General features: G+C 38.7%; 2 protein-coding genes across 2 annotated transcripts; both read left to right on the top strand.

Moving 5' to 3' along the window:
• Window positions 1–1,155: 1,155 nt before the first annotated feature.
• On the top strand, window positions 1,156–8,823 carry LOC116252745 (autophagy-related protein 9). Its single transcript, XM_031627244.1, has 10 exons — window positions 1,156–1,565; window positions 2,294–2,937; window positions 3,028–3,348; window positions 3,858–4,080; window positions 4,483–4,662; window positions 5,121–5,327; window positions 6,522–6,599; window positions 6,696–6,766; window positions 6,906–7,016; window positions 7,561–8,823. The coding sequence occupies exons 2-10, from the start codon at window positions 2,357–2,359 to the stop codon at window positions 8,399–8,401; spliced, it is 2,613 nt and encodes an 870-aa protein (XP_031483104.1). The 5' UTR covers window positions 1,156–1,565; window positions 2,294–2,356; the 3' UTR covers window positions 8,402–8,823.
• Window positions 8,824–10,058: 1,235 nt separating this feature from the next.
• LOC116252747 (protein KINESIN LIGHT CHAIN-RELATED 2) lies at window positions 10,059–22,594 on the top strand. The gene is made up of 2 exons (XM_031627246.2): window positions 10,059–11,949; window positions 22,119–22,594. The coding sequence occupies exons 1-2, from the start codon at window positions 10,271–10,273 to the stop codon at window positions 22,333–22,335; spliced, it is 1,896 nt and encodes a 631-aa protein (XP_031483106.1). The 5' UTR covers window positions 10,059–10,270; the 3' UTR covers window positions 22,336–22,594.
• Window positions 22,595–24,280: the final 1,686 nt, after the last annotated feature.

Raw genomic sequence — 24,280 nt, 5'->3', positions numbered from 1 at the left:
AATATCATTGCTGAGTTTAATAAGACACACTGCGAGAAGAACCATATCCAGGTTCCATATGAATTACAAACTGAAGTCGATTTTATAAAATGATCTGAATTTATAAATATAAGTGCGATACTATCCTTATTTATTTGTCTGATATCGGCCTAATTAAATTGAACTGAATCGAATTGTTTGGCAAACAGAGTCGGTCCCATGGCCGATTTAAGGGTGCTACATGCCAAACTCTTTTAATTATTTTTTAATATGCTTTATGTTTTTTATATTTCAAGAATTTCCATTTTTTGTTTTTTGCAATATGCTTTTGGTGAATTTCTTAACTAATTCAGCTGATCACCCAATTGGCAGCTCTGTCAATTAAACTGATTTTTTACAATTATTGATTAAGCTAGCGATAACATGCTTATGGAAATCGCATCTTTTGGCCTCTGGTTGGCAAGTCTATTTTCTTTCTTTGTTTGGAAGTTGTGGTTCATATCCTCTTGGTAGCGCATTTGAGATGAACTCAAAAAGAGGGTCTTCAAGGACACCTTCTTATCGTCGAATTCTGTGGCATGCCTTGTGTAAAAGAATGTTCATTTTGCTATTCGACTACAACATCGTTTTTCGTTTGTTGCTAGGTGACTCTGCTGTTCCGTTATACAGTCTTTCATCACCCCTCTTATTCAATTTTATTGTGTTGTTGTTTTGTATATTTCGTTTTTTTATTTTTGTTTTTGCTGTTTGTTTATGTATTTAAGATACTTCTTGTCATCAAATTTTGTTATACATTCATATTTTATTGCTCTCTCTTATCACTAAAGCAAATGCTAATGAAAATTCAATGCTAATGAGAATTCAATGTGGGTGGATATTAAGGTCAATCCCTAAACTATTGAGTTATTAACGGTCCAATTTTATAATTATATCTTAAAAATGCATAGAAAATCAGTGTTGTAAAATCAGAGCCATAGATGGTGTTTATCAGTTTTTCGTTTTCAGTTTTTTGTCGAAAAAGGAAAAATTGAATCGAGCTCCAGAGTGCAAACCAGTTGACATCCGGGTCGGTTCGGATGGATCCGAATTTAGAGATTCCGAGCCTTCGATTCTACCGTCATCAACTCGAGGCCCGGAGGCCGGAGGCTTTCTTTCCCAACGCTTCGTGGTATTCATACGTGTTCTTTCCTCTTCGAAGTGAAAAAAAACAAGAGCCTGCCGCTGTTTCACGTCTCCCTCCCACTGTGAATCGGGGAGGAGGAGGGGGGGGAGGTAGTGGCACGGGTGAACGCCAGGCCGGGATATCGGAAATAACATAAAGAATTGCAATCGCCTCCTCTTGTACGCCTTTCCTCGTCCCACGTATTTGGTCTCCCCTCTTTTGCTTGTATCCCTCTGGTTTCTTTCTTTCCTTGGTTGAAAATTCACCCCTTCCCTCGAATTCGTTTTCTTGGTTCCTCCACGGAAACTCCTCCTTTCTTCCTTGCTGGTGAAGGAATCGGTATTTCCTTTGTCCGGCGCCGGAAGAGCACCGCCCCTTGGTCGGCGTCTCGTATTGTCCGAGGCTTAATTGGACGGATATCCCGGTGAGTAGACTGTAGAATCCCTTTTCGTCACGTTCTAGAATGAGTTTTTGTGCATGTGGGGCTTCCTGTTTTTATGTATCTATCTATTTATTTTTGTGGGCTTCTGGAGCTGAGATTACTTGTTCTTTTTTGTTTCTTTAAGCGGAGGCATGGATCAGTTTACATGGTTATAGAGAGGGTATTATTATTGGTGAACGTTATATTTCGTGTTGGCGTCGGAATCTGAGTTCCCATGAGTAAATTCATGTTCTTGTGGATGCTATTTTGCTCCTTTATGTTTTTTGGTTTGGTTTCGTTAAGCCCCTGCCGTGAACAGACATGCCCATGAAAGATAAATTCGACAGTAAACTTATGAGGCGTTTTCTGTTTTGACGTTCATTAACCTCTTCGGTAAGCTCTAAGATGAGCTTCCGACCGCAATGTGGTGCGGATGTGGGCTTCCCTTGTTTTTTATTTTTTCTTTCTTTACTTATAATGTGCTATTGGTCTCATTGAGCTGCTCCCTTAATTCATAATTTATTCATAAATGTACTTCTCTTATGCAATTGAAAGTGGCTATTAAGTTACTGTTTGTTTTCCTCCTTTTCTTAGAAGGGTGTTTAAATGGTGATTGGGGAGATTGCTAGACGTTTCGCTTACAAGTTGTTTAAACTTTTTTTACGTTTCCTTTTCTATTTGGTACTTATGAATCTACTCTAACTTTCTCGTCTGTTTATCTTTTATTGCAGAAGTGGGCTGCGAAATTTGGTGGATAAAGTACCACAGTGACATGGTATGAACACCGAGGGAAAATGTTTCGTGGCCAGAAGAGTCTCAATGCTCTTAGCATATTGAAATTGAAATGGCCAACTGGTGGTGAATCATCTATACATGATAGGCTGCTTAATGATGTGCCACCTGAAATTCAACTGTCAGATTATCAAAGATTGTCTAGTTCCGGAAGCGAGAGCCCTTCTGGTTTACTTCACGGTGAAACGTTGAAACCTGACCCAATTGCTGACCTTGACCTTTTCTTTGAACGACTATATAATTATTACTGTGAAAAAGGTCTTTGGTGCATTATCACAAAGTGGATCGTTGAGCTCCTATGCCTTGCCTTCACCATCTCTTTTTCGGGGTTTATGTTGTTGTTTGTTGATTGGCGTGGTCTGCTAAACATGAAGTGTGGAATAGATGCCGTTGAATCTGGAATGAAGCCCTGTGACCTTGCACGTGAAGCTCTTCACAAGCATCCTTTAGTGCCCTTCACATTTTTCAAAGGAATAGTTCTTGTGTATCTGGGATTATTCACTATCTACTGGATATTCTGCTTCCTGCGGTTTTTCACACAGTTAAAAGAAACACTGAAGATACGTGACTTTTATTACAATAAGTAAGCTATGAATACTCTACCTGTATTAGTTGAGCTTGTAATTTAGCAGCTGCTATCTTAGGATCTTCCATCTCTTCTTTTGTTTTGCAGTCTCTGTGTTACAGATAATGAATTTCAGGCTACACCATGGCCTGTGATTCTGGAGAAGGTTATTCAGTTGCAAAGCTCGCAGCCACTTTGTGTTGTAAAGGATCTTTCTGCACATGATGTGATTATGCGCATCATGCGTAAGGAGAATTACTTGATTGCTATGATCAACAAAGGTGTCCTTGCCCTGCCAATACCTAAGTGGCTCCCTGGAGCTGGTCCTGCTGTAAATTGCGGACAAAGTGGTGAAAAGAATCATTTAATACTAACTACGAGCCTCGAGTGGACTTTAAAATGGTGCATACTACAGAGCATGTTTGATAGGTATGAGTGGAAACATTTGGTTTTATAAGTCTTCTCATCCCATTTCTTTCCGTTTCATGCAGAGATTGAACTTTGAAGTTTGAACCATGACATTAAACCTTGACAATAGATTGTTGTGTCATAATAAATGCCTATTTCTGCGGCTTTACTTTTACCATTACCATACAATTTCTTCATTCATAAAATCTTTTCTGTCCTTTTTTTGCTTAAAAATGTGGGCAGTCTGGATGCTGTAGTAGAGAATTTGGTCTGGCCGGATTTTTGGTGCATTTTTCATTGTTCTTGCCTCTATTTTTCTTTATGATGTGAGAAACACCAATACATCACCAAGCCTTTTCTGTATAATTTTTTTTGCATATAGTCGAATACTGCTGGAGCTTAATGTGATTCTTTTATTCGATGCTATTCTTCCAGTTTTTTTATTTTGGTTTTATGATGTGTTGGCTTTTTATTAACACAACCAATTGATGATCTTGATTGTGAAACTGAGTCCTACTTTCTTTTTTCAGGAATTTTTCTATTCGAAGGGACTTCATTAGCAACCCGTCTTTGCTAAAGAAAAGGCTTATGGCTGTTGGACTTGGGATGCTCTTGATGTCCCCATTTCTTGTTATTTTCGTTTTGGTGTATTTCTTTTTGAGGCATGCTGAACAGTTCTACAATCATCCAAGCATGGCATCATCTAGAAAGTGGTCAAACTTGTCAAAGTGGATGTTCAGAGAATATAATGAGGTAGTTATGTCTCCTATTATAATGTGTTTAAGTTCTTATCCATTTGTATTTTGTGCATGTGGGGCACCTGTCCATAGAAAAGGAAAAGTGCTGATGCTTTTGTGTTCATATCTCAATAGTAAAGGCATATAGCCTTCTCCAATGTACTCTTTAATAGGCGCACTCCTTTATCTTTGTGAATCCCCTCAATGACCTCACTTTTATAGGCCTATGCATTTGGTTGGTTAAATGTAAATCTAAAAGTTTTGCAACCCAGTGCATATTTTTATTAAAATATTAGTAGCACCATTCATGCACGCAAGTGTGTGCATGTGTAAATGTTCTTTGAATGGATGATGCTTGAAATTTTTGTGTTGCAATTGGCTGCTATTTGACAAGCTATGTCGACTCTGTTTGTTGCAGGTTGACCATTTGTTCAAGCAGAGGATAAATGCCAGTGTGGTACATGCAGCAGATTATCTAAAGCAGTTTCCCTCTCCTATATTGTCTTTGATAGCCAAATTTGTAGCTTATGTGGCTAGTGGCTTTACAGCTACTTTTATCTTCATTGCTTTGCTTGATGAATCTCTACTGGAAGCTCATGTATGTGTGTACTTCTTGTACCTTATTTAATTCCTTTTGCATCATCATTGCCCTTTCATATATGATATTCAAATGCAGGAATATGTTTTTATTCAATACTAGCACCAAGTTGTAGTTTTTAGCTTATGCTGGAAGCACCTATACAATTTTGTTTGTAATGATTTTATGCATGTTCTGTTCAAAATTTCAAATGAACAAGTGGTGTATCAGCCATAACGTTATTATGGCTGGATTGCTCTTCTAGGTGGCTGTTTATCTCTGGTTCATAGGAATTATGTGAAAAGTCTCTTAGTGAGGCTTTAGATCCCTTCTACTTGGAAAGTGTCTAACCAGGGACGCACCCAAACATACTAATTGAGACACTAACTGCCAACCTCACTACTAACTTTTTTCACTTTAAATTGTGGCTATGTCCAGCACATTTTCCTACATTTGAACATTATGTGCTAATCTTGCAGATATATGGTCGAAATTTGGTGTGGTATTTTGCTGTATTTGGCGCTGTCACAGCAATCAGCCGTGCTGCTGTGACAAATGATCACCAGGTCCATGATCCTGAGGGGGCGATGTCGCTAGTTGTTCAGCACACACATTACATGCCAAAAAAATGGCGTGGCAAAGAGAACACTGATTGCATTCGGGTAGAGTTTGAAGCCCTGTTTCAGGTAATACTTGTTAGCTTCTTCTCCTGTGCTTTGGTTGAATATTCTCTTGGTATTGTATTCGGGTAGAGTTTGAAGCCCTGTTTCAGGAAATACTTGAGCTTCTTCTTCTCCTGTGCTTTGGTTGAATATTCTCTTCGTATTCTGGTTTAGTTCATGAGTCCATGACTTGTGATCCATGTCACATAAGTATGGACATGGATATGGTAGTGGAGTGTTTTACGGGAGCGCTGTTGTGCATCCATATATTGATTTGTGATATAATATGATAACATTTTTAATCTCAAGCAAGAAAACATGAATGTCATATAAAGAACAAACTCTTGAACAGTAATGTCTAAAGTCATTGTTAAGAGAATCAATTATAAACAAAGTTGAAAAGATAATGTGGTTGATCACAAACTCTGAAGTAATAGAAGTAAATGTAAAGTAAGTCATTAAGTTCTTATATAGATTGTTACCATGATTCAAATCAGAAGATATTTTAAGAAATGAAGTCTCTGTTTTCATTCTAGCAAGCCTGATCGAGTGATTGGGGATTTGCCTTTTCTGGAATTCAACTCTAAACAACTTTGTTGTTTACTTTATATTTTTTACAAAGAGATGTGCTTGACACTGGTATTTGTTGTGTCTGTGAAATATCTTTGTGGCAAGAGGCTCATGTGAGGTTGGCAAACCATAAAAAGATGGTCAGTGTAGTGTTCATAATAAACAACTCTTCTTTTCCTCTTTTTTACTTCAATATTTTTCTTTAGAAAAGTTGCTATTATAAGGAATAGGTAAATCTAGTGAGAATCAGCATCCTTTGACAATGGTAAGCCTTCAATTGACTAGCTTTATTCTGAGGGGGAGGTTTTTGGAAAAGTTTCTTTTTGAGGTGGCAACATGTGAACCATCCAGTCCATCTTTTCAAACGATTGAGAGTGGCTTTTAATGAGTTCAAAGAGTCTGAAAGGACTCCTGCAGCAAATGCATAATAAAAGAATAATGACGTTCAGTCTTGGGCTTGATCAGGTGGTCCATATCAACGAGAAAACATCATCTGCATGCCTTATAGTCCCATTTACACATGCACACATAGGTCACAGCTTTCCACATCTTTACCTGGATAAGCTTTTTCTCTCTTTATGTTTAACAGAGGATCCATGATTTGGTGTATTCTTTCTGTTTATTATATGTTTCTCCTTGATAGTGCAGTACACGCTGATGATGTTATTGGAGGAGATGATCTCAATTTTCCTGACTCCATGCTTGCTTTTCTTCTTTGTTCCCAAGGTCAGTTATCAGCTATGCTTGATATGCTCTGGTCTTGTGGACATTGCAGATTTTGTTCTGCCATCTAGTGACTGATCATTTCTTTTCCTATTCCAGCGTGTCGATGATATTCTACAGTTTATTTCAGATTTCACTGTTCATGTTGAAGGTGTCGGCCATGTCTGCAGGTTTGTTGTCCTGAACATTTCTCTCTGTGTGTGTATGCACATACACACACACACACATATAATGAAATTCATGTGATGAGCTGATTTGTATTTATCAATAAAGGGGAGAAATTTATTCTCGTCTTATTTTCCTTTGTAGTTTTAGCATCTTTGATTTTGAAACCCATGGCAATAGTAAGTATGGATCACCATGTAATGCTTCACAAGAGAAAAGGAGCTCTCAAGGGAAGATGGAGAAGTCTGTTCTAAGGTACATTGGCATGTCTTTCAATGATTTCATTTAGTCATCCTTCTGTAGTTTCATGGTCGATTATCGAATTTTATTTGATCGTTTGAAAAGTGCCTTTATTATACCATCACTAGTAGAAGAATTAAGATTGATAAACAAAAAAAAAACTTTATACAGTTCAGGAGTATAGTAGGACACAAGGTTTCCTGTAGATTCTGGAATCAGGTGCCACAATTTGCTGCTGTTGAGATATCTATCCTCTATTTTGAAATGGAACTGACTTAACATTGCAGGGAGATAGTCGGCCAATTTTCACATGATCCCTGTATCCTGTTCATGTGTATCCATTTCATAACCTTCCATGGATCGTACAATTTCCCAGCTTGTGTTCTGTGCATGTTTTAGCAACTGTGGTCAATGCGTTCACCCTTTAAAACAACCTGTTGTTGTCTTTGCTTGTTAAGTGCGAGAAATTCTTGTTTTTTCAGTTTCCTTTTTATTTCTGTTCAAACTACATATCATTTTTAATTTTCTTTTTTTGGTGTTTTATCCTGTGTGTCAACAGCTTCAAGGCATGTTATTCAAGCTGGGAACCAGATTCTTTGGCTAAGCGGTTCGTATTGACAATGCAAGATTTTGGGCTCCATATGCAAAACCAGGAAAGTTATCCAAATTATTCGCCCACTCGAGCTTGGCAAAACCATCGAAATTTAGGTGGCCCAAACGATGCATACAGCTTCCACTTTAGAGATGGGCTGCATAGATGGGGCTTGTCAAGACCAAGCTCTCCTTTCCCATGGGTTCAGCGCCATTCACCGTGGTTGGTTAATATTAATCATCCCAGTCATCCTTACCTGCTTGACTGTTATTATTTAGAGAGAGGCTCTTGCCGTGTAGATGTAGAGATGGGACTAGCTACACCTTTAGATGTACATCAAGAGCATAAAGGACATTATTGGACAGACATTGATCATGAAGCACAGAATCAAGGCAGGTGGGGGGCCTTTGCAGATGACCAGCAGAGAAGCCACCTGCAGGCATCTACCTCAAGCACGGTCTTCCGAGACAGTTTGATTCAGCATCATGATGTCGGCCATCTTGGGCGGACCACTGAAAGCCATTGGTGGGCCAGGACTGGCGCTAGATCAAATGCAGTCCAGAACAGTTTCCTGGAGCCCCCATCATTTGGGGTCCATAACTTTAATCACTCTCGTCGCAGCTTCTCTGATGGGAGTGTCGAAGAGCATGATGGGAATTTGAACCTTCGGAACTCTGGTAACTTGTTTCAGAATTTAGCTGATGATGATCATGACAGAGATGGGGCATTCAGTCTCCCATTTGGCGATATTTACACAAGAACGCCTCAGACGATACTTGAACATTCTGGCAGTGATGAATTGTCCTAATATCTGCAATCGTCCTGTCGATCTGTACTTACATTGAAGGTTCTTGTCTCTTGTTCGAGCTTTTTGCGGTCACCTGCATGAAGCCGTGGTCTGATTGTGATCCCCCTTCTCGAAGGGCTCAATGCTCCTTACTAATGGGGAAGGTTCCTTATTCTTTTGTACATAAATTCTATACCAACAATGAGTTCCTCACGTAGATATTATAGTCCTGGTCTGCATTCGGAAAACTGTGAAAAGAAATGCGTTTGCAGATATATATTTAAGCTACAAATTCGTGTAAATATATGTTTCGTTGAGAGTTAGAATCCGTATGTTCGGAAGCCTGTCAAGCTTTTGCTTTCTTCAGTATCTGGAAAGGATGTGGTCTGGTCTAAAAATGGGGATTCTTTGTTGCACGTAATGGTGATCAATGCCTTTTATCATGATGAGAATTTCGTGTTGCATGTGGAGAATCCTTTTTCTAGAAGCCCCTCTGAAGCACGGAAGAAATTTTATATTTATAGAAGGAACTTTATATTTATAAATATATGTCGATATTATGAAGAACAAATGTTTTACATCCTCTAGATGGCTATTTTATGCAAGAGAACCGCCTTCTCCGAAACGAAGCGTGTGAGAATCAGAAAGCCCGATTTCTATGACATAGGAAATGCTGTTAGCGTCTTCTAACAAAAGTATCTTTTCGATAATTACATGGCAAAAGTAACCTGAATATTTTGAGGACTTGTTTCCCTTGTGTGCAAAACATGATCTCATGTTACTAACACGAATCTCGGTTCTCTACGCAAGACATCTTTCCTTTTTCTGTCCTTTGCTGATAGTTGTAGCGCCGCCCTATATTACTTGCATCTATGATTACTTGCCCCTTGGAAAAACCTGTGTAATTCGTTGGATGAAATAAAGAGAAAACATCAAACGGGACCACTTCAATTCTATTTGTATTTCCGATGAAGGAGTATGCTGGGAGGTACACTTCTACTTGTATTTTGTCGACTCTGCCGTAAACTCGTGGATTATTTATGAAGTGATCCTTTCTATTTTATTTATTAACAAGGGCTGCTGAGATGACAGGACGGAACTTCTATGCATGATTATTAGAAACCCACTTCCGTTCTCTGCTCATCGACTAGACTCGGGGATGTAAAAGGATCGGATCTAGTTCCCATTCATTGTTTACCAGATCTGAACTGATTGAGTCTATATTATATTTGAATTAGAATTTTTTAAAACTGGATTTGCATGTAATTACAGTTCCAATTTGCTTGTAAGCTAGATAGGAGACTACTAGCATTGAATTTGTGTATGCAGGCTGCTTGTTGACGTGGCAAAAGGCCTAATATACTTACTTAAAATTCTTATTTTACCTTTTTGTACTGAGAAAAGGTTGGATTTAAGATTGGAAAGGGAAATATCTGATTTTAAATGCACGGTTTTCAAATCTTGATTAGATCATGAGCAGTCGAATGCCCCTCAAAGGATTTAGCTAAACCGATCTGGTTTCGGTTCCTTAACGATTTATTTATCTGTTGACATCCCTGCATCAGGTTGACTGCCCAGTTTGTTTCAGCTTCTTGAATCTCTTGGTGTTATCGCTCCCGGTCACTTCGCTTGCTGATAAGAGAGTTACATTAACTCTTAACTCGTCCCATTATGTGTTCAGGAGCCATAGCTTCCGAGACGACCCAACCGGACAGCCTCGAGTCGAATTGGCTGCTTCTTCCGCGACTCCCTTCTGTCCCCTCCCACTCCTCCTTGGGGAGCAAAAGGGTTTAAGATGAAGGGTTTTTGCCTCCTGTGCACCTCCCTGGAGTCCTCTGCTCCTCTGGCCCTTTGATTCTGCAGCAAGATTCAATTCCCGTCACCACCACCATGAGAAGAGCATCCTCTCTTCTATCATCCCTGAGGGAGCTCAGAGGCCGATGTAGTACCAAGCACCCCGTCTCCATTATCTCCCTCGCTTTCCACTCTGACCTCGGCGACCCATCTCCCCAACCTTGCAGAAGTTACCATGGCCTCCTCTACAAGAGGAGGACCCAGCAATTATTGAGGAACCCATCCAGAAGTCTCGATACTCTCGTGCAGAATGACCCGCCATTATCCTCCAGACAGAGCAAAATTAAGGAGAAGAACGACCTTGATGAGGCGTTCGAGTCGGCGACGACGATGGAGGAGATGGTCTCTGCTTTCAAAGCCATGGAGTCCGTCTTCGATGAGAACGATAAGAGGCTTGGCCTCGCTTGCCTGAAGATGGGACAGTGTCTAGACTCCGCAGGTGAGGATCACGAATCTACCCTTGTTTATGCCGTGAAAGCGCTGAGGATACTAGAGGCTCATGATGATGGTGATGGTGATACCAAAAGTGCTGTTTCATTGGCTATGGCGTTGCATCTCATGGGCTCCGTTCATTATGGCCTCAAGAGGTTCAATGAGAGTCTGGGTTACTTGAACAGAGCAAACAGGATATTGGGTACGCTTGAAAATGATAGTTGTGGCTTTGATGTTAGGCCTATTAGCCATGCTGTCCAACTTCTATTGGCAAACACGAAGACGGCGATGGGTAGGAGGGAAGAAGCCTTAGACAACCTCAGGAAAAGTCTGGAGTTGAAAGAATTGCTTCTTGAACCCAATTCTAGAGAACTGGGTGTTGCTTATAGGGAGGTAGCAGAGGCGTATTCAGCGGTCTTGAGGTTCAAGGAGGCATTGCCACTCGGTTTGAAGGCGTTGGAGGTGCATATGGAGCAATTGGGACAGAACTCTGTCGAGGTAGCGCATGATAGGCGGCTTCTTGGGGTGGTATACTGTGGGTTGGAGGAGCATCAAAAGGCATTCGAGCAGAATGAATTGGCGCAAAAGGTTCTGAAGAACTGGGGTATGTCATTGGATTTGCTTAATGCGGAAGTGGATGCTGCAAACATACAGATTGCTCTAGGGAAGTTTGAGGAAGCGATCAATACATTGAGAGGGGTTGTCCAGCAGACTGATAAAGATAGTGAGACGCGAGCTTTGGTGTTCATATCAATGGCGAAGGCATTGTCGAATCAGGAGAAGTTTGCAGACTCAAAGCGATGTTGTGAGATTGCATGTGGTATATTTGAAAAAAAGGAGTCATTGGCACCGTCAAAAGTTGCAGAGGCTTACAGTGAGATCGCGATGCTGTATGAGACTATGAATGAGTTTGAAATTGCAATATCTCTATTGAAAAGGTCTCTCGCATTGCTCGAGAAGATTCCACAAGAGCAGCATGCTGAAGCTAGTACTTCTGGACGGATAGGTTGGTTGCTTCTGTTGACAGGGAAGGTGCCTCAAGCAATTCCCTATTTGGAGGGTGCCGTAGAGAGATTGAAGGAGAGCTTTGGACCGAAGCATTTTGGTGTTGGTTATATATATAACAATCTTGGTGCTGCATATATGGAATTAGACAGGCCTCACTCAGCAGCACAAATGTTTGCACTTGCCAAGGACATCATGGATGTTGCTCTTGGGCCCCATCATGCAGATTCCATAGAGGCATGCCAAAACCTCGCTAATGCCTATGGTGCCATGGGAAGGTATGTTGGCGAGTATCTTGTTTCTGCTTCTGCTCTATTTAAGATTTTGAGGTTTTGTCAATATATATAAAGCATGCTCAAATTTTGGCTGAACAACAGAACCGCACTGAAGGTTTGCTTTCTTTCATTCAACTGCCTGGCGCCTACATTACTTAAAGAATAGGTGCTTAATGAAACGAAATTCAATCTTGGACGTGTTTTTGTAAAAAGTTCATTATATATATCATGACTTTTGATTGAATGACTATATGCTGCGACATCAAGTATAATTTCATAAAATTAACAGCTATGAAAAGTTACATTTGAAGCTATGTCACACGGATACGGGTATGGGTATCCTACGGATACGGGTACGGGTACGCGGACACGGTAATTTCAAAATTTTAGGATACGCGGACACGGCGAATATTATATTCAAAAAAATTAAAAATGATAATGAAATAAAAAAACATGAAATTTATAATAAAAAGACTAACGTCCCTCTTTCTTTGTCCATACTTTGTCTATCCTCAGAGACACAGCCAAAGAAAAACCCACTTTTATTTTAAAATATTAAAACAATTTAATTTTTAATATATATATAAAATAATGTTGATAGAAAATGAGGTTACGGTGAGTTTGCAAACAATTTAAAATTATAACCGTTTTTGTTTAAATAACACAAAATTTAGGACCATTTTGAAATTTGTTCAAATGAAAGCTATAAAAGGCCCCTTTAGTTCGAAACCCTCATTTTCACCCTTCGTTTCTTTCTCTCTTCACTCATCCTTCTCTCCCAAATCACGACCTCCACGATCCTTCTTCTCCGGAGGCCAGCATGCCACCAGTGGCTCCAAGGCCGGCGACGTGGTAAGTATGATGCAGCTGACCGGCTGGTGACCCGCCATGGTAGCAGGAGGATGGGTGCTGAGCCATGAAATGGTGAGTTTTTTTTATTTTGAATCTTTATTTCTTAATTTATTTGTTCTTTTCTCACTCTCTAGGTTTTCCCTCTAGGCTATGGGTTGAGCGTTCTGGTGGAGGGAGACAAAATCCGGTGGATGAGATGGAATGCACTTCAAAATAAAACAGAAGACAGTAAAAAAAATCGAGGTTAAAACGGATTATAAAAGTGGTTCGGATCGGGTCTGACCCAGACCCGATCCAAAACGTATCCGGCCGTATCGCCGTGTCGGGATTCCCGTGTCGGCGTGTCGACACCGATACTCAACCCAATCTGCCGTATCCGTGTGACGTAGATTTGAAGAGACAACATGCGAGTATTTTTGAACAAAACATTTTTGAACTATATCTACAAGTGTAAGCCGCATCGTTCCGGCTGTAAGATACGCCGTGTCGTAACGTATCATAACCGTATCGTAAAATTTTTTAATAAATCAGAAAAAATAGGGAAAAAATAAAAAAATAATAAAAAATCAGTAAAAAACAAGAATAATATGTTCTTCATAAAAAACATGTTTTACAGAATGATAGACTTATTATTATTATAAAGTTACGGTTCATCATTCATAAACATCAAAATTCATAACAATATCAATCTAGAAAGCACAACAAGTCAACAATTACATAATGTATATCATAATTTCATAACCATAGATTCATAAGTCACAAGGTATTAAGGTCTATAAGTCTATGAGATACAACTTCAAAAAACAAGTTTTAGATGTTATGTATTGCATCACATGATGATAGTGAAATTGTGAAAAATGTTCAATGTCAATACATATAAAATGAAAGCACTCTTGACTCTCATTCATAATCTTCATTATATTCATTCTTATCTTCATCTCCATCTTTTTCTTCTTCTTCACGATTTAAAAAAACCTTTTTCCTCCCAACGGGAATCAGCCACCCACGCAGAAATCCATGGTTTAATCGATGATTAATTTTGAAAATCGATGATTTAACGATGAAAATCGATGATTTCCCTTCACGGTGGCACAATCTCTAGGTTAGAAATGAAGAAGGGGCGGGTTTTTATAAAGAAAACTCGTAAAAGGGGGATTCGAGCCCTCCTTTTTTGAAATCAGCTCGTATGGTACTATATGAAGCGTATCGCACTGTATCGTACGATACGGGAGCCTGTATCGTACGATATAGGCACAATACACTCCTATTTACGATACATGGGGTGTATCATATCATATTTTGCAAACGATAAGATACGTATCGTATGGTATGACCCCGTATCGTACGATAAGTACAACACTAAACTGAACTGCTTTTTTATTTTCATATTTTTCCAAGCGATGTGCATGAAATCACATATGGATATGCTTCAAAAATGTTTTGTTCTAAAAGAAGAAGAAAATAGGAGAAAAAAATTGAAACGATTTTCTGACTTAGGTACCTAGATGGTCCAGTCTATTCAAAATGGTGTGCATCTAGGACCTATGCATGCTTTTGACTACTAAAGGTAGAATGGCTTCCAACATTTCCCTTGAACTGTGTATAATAATCCCATGTTAGACATCTCCCTCACCTTGACTGGGGCAGGTACGTATCAACATTGGATGTTTGGCTGGGTGATAGGTTTGTCTACTGAGCAAAATGCTATTCCATGTGTTGCCTGTAGATTAAAATGGAACTCAGGTCTTGTCTACCCTGTTTTCTTGTTGTTAAGAGATAGTTGACTTAACCTTCTATCTTTTTGATATAATTGATATTGATCCCGGTATACTTAAATATTTTGTCCTTGGAGTTTCTCAGACTGGTCAAGAATGCTGCCATTTGTGAGGTCAAGACCACATTGAAAGAAATTCAAGCACCAATATCTGAGTTCTGAAATCAACATTCACGTAGGAATATAAAGAGAGAAAGAGTGAACAAGAAGAAGATGAGGAGAAGAAGCCACACCAAAAATGATGAGGAGAAGATGTTGGATCTTGCTATTGCCTTTTGCTTTCGACAACTCCAAGACACAAGATTACGTCCAATGAAAATACAAAAACCAAAAATGAACTTTCTTTGATCGGGATCTCCAGCCCAATCTGCATCTGTGAATGTCATAAGTTGATGTCCAGCAGTTATATCTTCACTCTTACCATAAACTAAGCCGTCTTCTGCTGTCCCTTTAAGATATCTTAATATTCTTTTGACAACATCCATGTGATTATCTCTAGGTGCATGCATAAATTGAGATACTTGATTCACAACATATATAATATCTGGTCTAGTAAATGTAAGATATTGAAGTGCTCCAACAATACTTCGATATTGCGTAGGATCTTCATATAACTCCCCATCCTGAGCACTTAGTCTTTGATTTAGAACACTAGGAGTTCCAACAGGCTTATAATCAGACATACCTGACTTTTTCAGCAGATCCAACGTATATTTCTGTTGTGTCAATGTGAGACGATTATTGTGCCTATCAATCTCCACTCCAAGAAAGAATCGTAAATCACCAAGCTCTTTCATTTTGAAGTTTTGCATCATCAAAACTTTAGCTTACTTTAGCTTCTTCTATGTGTTTTTCTGAATTGCCTGTGGTGATAACAATATCATCAACATATATAAGAAGTAAAGTAAATATGTTTTCCTTTCGATAAATGAAAAGAGAGTGATCTAGAGGACATCTCTGAAAACCACATTCTTGAATCTTGCAGGAGAAACTGTCAAACCACGAGCGTGAGGCCTGTTTAAGTCCATAAATAGATTTTCTTAGTTTACAAACCCATGCATGAGAGTCTCCTTTCGTATATACTTCATCCCTCAAATCACCATGAAAAAAAAACATGCTTCACGTCCATTTGATGTAGTCTCCATCCATATTCAACTGCCAATGATATAATCACGCGAATTGTTTTCATTTTGATCACAGGGTTGAATGTCTCATCATAATCTTCTCCATATTGTTGTGTAAACCCTTTTGCTACTAACCTTGCTTTGTGTCTTTCTATTTTGCCGTCAAGTTTGTATTTGATTTTGTATACCCATTTGGAGCCCACTACGTTCTTTCCTTGTGGTTTTGGAACGATCTCCCATGTTCCACATTCATGCAAGGCATCCATTTCTTCTTTCATAGCCTTTTTCCAATGATGTGCTTTTGATGTTTGATCAAATGAAGTAGGTTCTTCCTCCTTGCCAACTTTTACCATGAATAACTGAAAATCAAGTGATAAAGAATCATAGCTAACCCACCTGTGAATGAGATGACGAATGCGTGAGGATCTTCTAAGTGGGGATGTTGTTTTCTTCACTGTGAACATCTCTATCCCTTAGTCGTCGACTGTAGATAAGACCCGAATACCGATGTGAATCGTTGCTCTGTTCTTCATTATTGCTTTCGTGATGACTTGATAACTGTATTGGATCTTCTTGATTTTCACTTTGAGCCATATCCGATGGTTGTATTGCTCTCTCTGGATCTTCATCTTGAGGCACATCATTTTCTATAACTGGATCTGTATTGAATAATTGTGTACTGGTTCAGGAATCATAAGATTCAATGGTCATAGGCAATTTCATTTGTATCATCAAAACTATGTTCATAAAAAATGACATTTCTTGAAGTTTTGATACGCTTAGTTGTTGGATCATAGCATCGAAAACCTTTATATTCATCAGCATGTCCAACGAATCTACATTGAATAGCTTTGTCTTAAAACTTGTTTCTCAAGGCAGCATCAACGTGAACATAGCACACACAACCAAAAACCTTCAAGTTCTTGTAATCAGGTTGTTTGCCTAAGAGTGTAAAATATGGTGATTTAGACATCAAGGGTGTCATAGGCAAACAATTTATTATGTATATAGCAGTATGGAAGGTTTCAGTCCACAAGGAAATGAGCACATTATTATCATGCATCATGTTCATGGCGCTTTCAACTATATGTTGATGTTTCCGCTCAACTACACCATTTTGTTGTGGTGTGTAAGGGCAGGAGATTTGTCTAGTTATCATTTTTTCACGTAGAAATTCAATAAAATCAAGCGAGGAATATTCTCCCCCTCCATTACATTGAAAATGCACCACATTGGATGAAAATTTGGTTTGAATCATGACATAGAAGTTTCAAAATATGTGAGGTACTTCTGATTTGTGTTTCGTGAAGTAAATCCAGGTGAAACGTGAGTAAGAGTCAATGAATAAGACATAATATCTTGATCCAGACATGGAATCAATAAGAGCTGGCCCCCATACATCAGAAAAAATAATTTCAAAAGGTTTGGAAGCCCTTTGATTTATATTATGGAAAGGTAAAACATGACTCTTACAAAGTCCACAACTTGAACATTTTTTGACACTTGAAGTCTTGAAGTAAGAGGTAAGCTTGATCTTGGAATGAGACTATCTGTGACAAGTTTTTCAATGAAATGTCGACCACAATGTCTCAGCCGACTATGCCACAGATCAGACTCCAAAATTTGGTTAGGGCCCCTTACTTTTGATTGAAAATGACAAGAACTTGGCACTGATGACGCATTGTGAGAAAGAGAAAATGTCTTCAATCCTATATCAAAAGTGGATGAATAATTGGGTAGACATTCCTTAAGGACATACATATTCCCTTGACGCTCCCCTCTAGCGAACATTTTCTTCGTTTGGAGGTCCTTGACATAGACAGAAGAAGGTGTGAATTCAACAGAAGAGTTTGTATCATCAATGAGTTTAGAAATAGATATGTTGTTCTTTTTTATATTGGGAGCAAGAACAACATTAGACAGTGATAGAAACGAGGATGACAATGGAATATGTGCATTTCCAATGTGTAATGGCATGAGATTTTTCATCACCTATTATAATGCAACTTCTACCATAATGAGGGGATAAGTTAGTCAATTTACCTGCATTTCCTGTCACATGAGTAGCTGCACTTGAATCTAAGAACCATTCTCCCTGCTCATTTTGCTTTATAGTCATCTTTGAGAATGCAGTCATCAATAGCTGCTGCATATCTTCGGCGGTGGATTTAGAACTTTGTCTTCCTTGTTTATAATCATGTCTTACCCCTTTGTATTTATTTTGAGGATTAAACTAGCACTGTGCCTTCACGTGCCCTTTCTTGTTGCACTGAAAACAAATTGGTATTTTTCTTGAAGTATCCAAAGGAGATATACCTTGGTTTTGTGGTGTTGGTAGAATGCCACGACCACCATGATTGGAGTTCCCATGGCTCTTACGAAACTTTACATTCATGACCAACACATTTTGGGAGTTCCCTTGATTAGTCCTTTCAATGACTCTTTTCATATTGATTTCGTGTTAGAGAAGTTTACCTTGTAGTTTGTTGAAGGAAGGCAGAACACGAAGGGCCTCAAGAGCTGTAATAAAAGCATGATAATCATGCCCAAGTCCATTCAAGGTTTGCCGCACCTTCTCCTTATTAGAAATGCTATTCCCTAAGGCAGCAAGTTGGTCTGCGACGGCCTTAATATGCCCCAAATAATCCATGATAGACGTTGAACCTTTGCTCAAATTTTGAAATTCTTTCTTTAAGTACATAATTCGAACTTCTGATATTTGGGAAAAGGTATCAGCAAAAGTTTCTCATAATTCTTCTGTAGTACAGTCATCAGAAACTTAAAGTAACATTTGTTGAGATAGAGTAGACAAAATATACACAACCAGACTTTAGTCACGTCTCATCCACACAACATGTGCAGGGTTGCTGTCTTCATGAACAACAATAACTTCTCCTGCCTCATTTTTTATTTCTTGCAAAACGGATATTGGTGGAGCCTTTGTTGAACCATCGAGATGTCCAAAGAGGCCTTGACTTCTTATGAAAGGCATGATTTGCCTTTTCCAGATGAGATAATTCTCATGGTTGAGTTTTTCAGTAATAAGGTGAGGAAGAAAACTTGAGGACATGCCAGAATGCGAAAGATTTTCCATGATAGCAAAAGGAGAGTATACAGGTAGGAGATGTTAGGGAAAAGCGAAAGGCACAATATAAGAAGATATGTCCTTCGGTAAGCAAGAATGACTCAAGAGAAAGAATGAATATAGGATAGATAGAAATTGAGAAAAGAGTTTTAACTAGATTAGACCTGTTTGAGCACTTTGTTAGATGGAAGTAACGTAACCTGCTCTGATACCATGAAAGAAATTCAAGCACCAATATCTGAGTTTTGAAATCAGCATTCACGTAGGAATATAGAGAGAGAAAGAGTGAACAAGAAGAAGATGAGGAGAAGAAGCCACACCAAAATGGTTTGCACGACATCTATTTATAATCTCATTTCTAGAATTCTAAGAGTCTCCAATCGTAGAATCCTAGGAGATTTCACGAGCTACAAGGACATTAATTACATCATAGAATCCTAGGAGACTTCACATATTACAAAGATATTAACTACAACATAGAATCCTATGAGAGACTTCTTCACATGTTACAAGGACATTAAATATCTTAACACATTTTACAAGGATGTGGAATCCTAAGAGACTCCTCTTCAACGTGCTGGTAAATGATTTATAGTTTAACACACATCAATTCCATTGTGCTATTGGTTGACTTTGATCATAGTAGACAGTTGGCGAGATTATTGAAAGTGACCATTTTGTGGTCGTTATGTGCCACACTAATGTCACGCATAGGAGGTTCTCTATCATTCATGTACACCTTAAAAGAAAGGATTTCTAACTGAAGAACGGAGTATATTATAAACCAGTCACATCAAATCGGAAGTATGGATATTTGGGCACTCTACAAAAAACACCACTAGAAGATCTATAGACTGCTCCCTTTTTGGGTTTGTAGACATATTTGTCAAATGGGCAAGTTCCATCAGCATTTAGTTTTGGGATCTTTACAAAATAGTGGCGCTTTGTCAGCAATACCTGAGATTAACATGGTTTCCTTTAGGGAAATGCACTTGACTAATGAGGGATCAGGATTGTTCTCAATACGTTGGGGGTTTGGCTTGGTGAGTGTTGAAGGCTTTCTTGCAAACACTTTGGAGCACATCATTGACCATATGAAATGGTGGTTTATGAGGCTTCCTATTTGGATTTAAAGTATCTACTGCACCATCTATGAAGAAAAGGAGATATGAAGTCTTGGATCAAAACACATCTTCCTGCTAGGTAGATTAAGTTTAATGAATAAAGCGACATTTGTTTTGTGTGAATGTAATAAATGAGCTCTAGGTTTATAGCAGATATGAGATAACTTAGTCTCAGTTAATGAAATTTAAAATAAAGGCATTCCTAGTAATGCTAAGTTTACTAACAAGTTAGTGAAAGGGTTTAAGCTAAATTTAGTTTAAACTTTAAAGAGTTGTTTTTTATATGAGTGTGATTTTGGGCCCAAAAAGTTATGGTTTGAACATGAAAACTAAAGCTAAAGGTATTCACGACTCTTAGAGTGTTTAGAAAGGAGAGAGGGAGAGGAGTGTTTAAAAACATAACTCAAACAGGGGCCCGATGGCCCCTTTTTGCGTTTTTCCCCATATCTTATGGTACAGGGGTGATGCTTACTGATACACGAGATATAATGTAACATAAGTGTACCGTATAGGTTTTCATACCCATGCATATCGTACGATACAGATAACATTAGTTAGACCATTTTCTTATGATTAAATAGTTATTTGTTGTCACAAAAAATTCAACAGGTTGAACGACTTCCAGTTCTTTTCATATTTGTGTGGGTTGTGCAATGTACACCCTTATTCTTTTAAGGGTTTGAGAGACTTGGTGTGCAACATATGGATTTCAGTGAGGGAAATCGTTAGTTTTTGCAAGAAGGCTAGTGGACACAATGTATAGTTGATAAGGAAAAAAAACTATCTTCATCCAGATATTCCAGTGGGTCAAAAGATGATCAGAAGCAGGAGAAGCCTGAGAGGATGCAACTTCATGGAAAGAACACGTCACTCATGGATATTTGTTTTGTTAGACCAATCTTCATGAGCAGCCATTGATATCTTGGGTTTGTGGGGCTCTTTATTTTCTTCCTTCTTTAAAAGTTGTCCTCATAATTGGAGTCTGCATGGCCTATGCCTAGGCTCGTATTCATTTGACTATCCCCAGCATTGTGGGAGCCTTAGATGTTCAGGCCTGAACACTGCCTTAACTTAGGGCACAGAATCGTGGTGCATAGACATCTTAAGGAAGAGATGTAAACTTAGGATCGGATTTTGCAGCTCTAAAAGACATGAGAATCACTAGAAATTAAGAGGTATTGCCACTGTTATTTCCTTTTTATGAATTTGTGGAAATGAGGGGGAGAACTTGGTTCACTTCAAAATGCAAGAGAATTGATGCCTTTGAGAGCCCTGCCTGTTGAACTAATGATGGGGTTTGATCAAATTTGGTTTCAAGTTTGAGCAAGTTGATGGTCCAAGTAAGGAAGTTGACTGCAACAATATTTGACATAAATAGAACTGTTTTCCAACCGTCTGCAAACTGGGAAGCCAGTATTGAAATTCTGATGAGGGTTGGTCGAATTTTGGGTTCAAACTTGACCAAATTTATGGTCCCAGTAAGGAAGTTGACTGCAACAATCTTTGGCATAGATAGATTATGATCCTTCTGTTTTTATGAATGTCCGCAAAATGGGAGATTGGGTTGGAAGTTCTTCGAAGTTTAGTCTGATTAAAATACGAAAATGCCGCTTTTCTTCAGAAACTCTCTTGACAGTTTATTAACTTTATATCCTGCAGTTTTTATGTATGAAACTGTAACGATCCTTATCATCTTTTCTGTTCTTTCAGTGACATAGGAAAAATAATACATAGTTCCTTTTTCTTCTTCTTTTTTTTTTTTTTTTTGAGTATTGCTGACAGGAGAAACATATACAGCAGTTCCGTTTCTCAAGTGCTGCTATCTCGTTAGTGACCTGTTAGATGCAAGGAGGAAAAGAATTTTCTCAACTGCATCACTATTGACTCCCACGACAAATACTCTATTTGGTCATTTTCAGAGCACTTTTTTTCCCCTCTAGAGCTAATATTTGTGAACATGGAAAACTTTAAGAATCAGAGTCAAGAACTGCATGTTGTGCATGACGTTATTCATATTATGCTGTTACGTATACTTGCTATGGTGAACACTGACAAACAGTAGCTACAATTTGGTATTCCTCTGTACAAGAGTAGTTATGCTGAACCTAAGAAGAATGGAATCTTCCTGTCATGTCAAATTGTCAATGATCAAATGAAGGCATGGGCCGACCCTCTTAACTTTTAGATAAATAACAGCTTCATCTGGTTTGCAGTTACAAACTTGCGATGGAATTCCAACAACGAGTGATCGATGCATGGGAAAGCCATGGACCTAGTGCAAGTGATGAGGTCCGAGAAGCAGAAAGGCTTCTTTTTCAGTTGCAAAAGAAGGCAATGACAGAAAGTGGAAATTGTGGTGAGTCACTTCCTCTTCCTCAGTCAGGTGAAGCTATTTCTGGCAAGTGCTTGGATCTTGGTCTTTCCAAGTGATTATGAACATATCCAAGCCTATGAAGCTTTGCAATTTTGTCCTACCTTACCTACATTGTTATATACATATTTTCCCCATAAATGTCAGTTGTGAAGGATTTGTAGAAACTAAGTTGGAGACCATGAATACCACATTGTGGTGCGAATGTAAAATATGTGAGTGAGTTGTTAACCATGCCAATGCTTTTTGTTATTCAAATGAACATATTACGATTCATTTGAAAGATTTGGAATTGGATGAACTTTACTTTAGATTGAAGGGAGTGCTCTTCCCCATGAGCTTAAGATAGTCCCAATGTTGACATTTACATTTTTTGATTTTCTTTTGATTTATCTTTCTGTTTCTTCTAAAGATTTTCTGTTGTAATCACAAGACAAAACCTTAGTCAATATCTTGGATATGACAACAGAAACGTGGACCTTATCTCTGCTGCTGCTTTAATTCATCGTCTTTCCTTTAACTGAATGAGAAATGTCAAATTCTTTTTCTGTTTTTTTATTTTATCCTTAAGTACAGTTTCATACCTGTGTCTGGTTGGCGGCTTCTAATATTTGATCAAGGTTTGCTGTTGAAGATGATTGCCCGAACCCTGTGATCTTCGCCTATGATTGATGGTTCAAATGCTTTCTGCTTACATCACTCAAATACCAGGATATAGGTTGGTGCTACAATCTTAAATGGATGCATGACCTGGAGCACCAGCATGATAATGATGATAGGTGCCAAAAACCATTTGAGTTATGTGAATGGGTCAACACAACCACTCGATATTTCTTCAAATTATGCATTATGAGCTAACCTCACTCAGGTCACTCTCTGCTTTTCATGTCCAAGTTCAACAGTATGAACTACATATTTGCTCTTAAATTGGCCATGTTAATAAATAAATGGCCTCCATAGCATTTCGTCTTAGTTCAGTAGAAGCACTCAGAAGCCTGATCTCCATTCGTATCTCAAAGGATTTGGCTCATGGTGTGGGACGATTCAAATTGGTCGTTACTCCATTGCATGCTGCTTGGATCTTTTTCAGAATCATAAACGAAATCAGGAGGCCTACTCCGGGGACATCTTTGGCAGCATGTCTCACATAGGCGAAAGCAAAACAAAATGACCTTTTATCCTATCGGGATGAACAGCCAAAGTCAGTTTTTTGTTCTCCCAAAGAAGATTACCGATTATTATTCTTGTCTCGCAGGTCAAAGCTTTAACTTGAGTGGCTGGTGGGCTTGTCAACGGTCTCTTTTCATGCCTCTAAGTTGTTAAGCATAGCAGATTTTTCTTTTTCATAATTCGAATGCATTTGTTTTTGGATTGGTATAGATAAAACCAAAAAACAAAGAAGAAAGTAAACTGGATTATCCTCTTTTCCATTTTTTCTGGAAGCAAGAACGCGCTCATAAAGTCCATTCTGAACTGCAAGTCCTGAAACGTTGTCTTCAATGAAATCATTCAAAGGAATCAGATACGAAAGTTTACCGACGGTGGAAGCACAGAACACATTAACCAATGACAAATCAGAAAATCCGATATTCTCAACTTTGGTAACTGGAAGTCTGGAACTGTATTTCTTTCCCGAAACACTGTATATATGTGGCGAATCAGTGATGATCGCCCCAGGTACACCGGCCGGTCCGGCCCCGATTGATACTTTTTAAGTAAAACGTTTACACAAAAATTCTAGCTGTATACTTGTCAGCCAAACTGTAACTAATAACTATGACACAAAATTAAAAATAGTCAATAACAAGGATAGCGTTGGAATTTTTGAAATAATAAGGAAATGAAAGGCGCCGGAAGTTCGTGCTCTTAAGCTAGTAACACCAATTTAAAGGCACCCTGGTCCCGCGCCACACAGAGAGCGGGAGAAGGAAGGAGGGGTGGGTGGGGGTGGAGGAGAGAGAGGGAGGGAGGGGAGGATCCCTCTGCTCGGTGCGGATGCTCGTC

Source organism: Nymphaea colorata, chromosome 4, assembly GCF_008831285.2.
Source record: "Nymphaea colorata isolate Beijing-Zhang1983 chromosome 4, ASM883128v2, whole genome shotgun sequence".
Classification (NCBI taxonomy): domain Eukaryota; kingdom Viridiplantae; phylum Streptophyta; class Magnoliopsida; order Nymphaeales; family Nymphaeaceae; genus Nymphaea; species Nymphaea colorata.
The sequence above is the reverse complement of the archived record's forward strand: the minus strand, read 5'-3'. Positions and strand labels throughout refer to the sequence as shown.

Bases quoted from the DNA above. Each gene is read 5' to 3' on its own strand.
- LOC116252745 (XM_031627244.1), top strand. From the start codon at position 2,357: ATGTTTCGTGGCCAGAAGAGTCTCAATGCTCTTAGCATATTGAAATTG. The intron at 4,081-4,482 runs GTAGTTATGTCT...TGTTTGTTGCAG, and splicing joins TGTTCAGAGAATATAATGAG to GTTGACCATTTGTTCAAGCA. The intron at 6,600-6,695 runs GTCAGTTATCAG...TTCCTATTCCAG, and splicing joins TTTTCTTCTTTGTTCCCAAG to CGTGTCGATGATATTCTACA.
- LOC116252747 (XM_031627246.2), top strand. From the start codon at position 10,271: ATGAGAAGAGCATCCTCTCTTCTATCATCCCTGAGGGAGCTCAGAGGC. The intron at 11,950-22,118 runs GTATGTTGGCGA...TCTGGTTTGCAG, and splicing joins GCCTATGGTGCCATGGGAAG to TTACAAACTTGCGATGGAAT.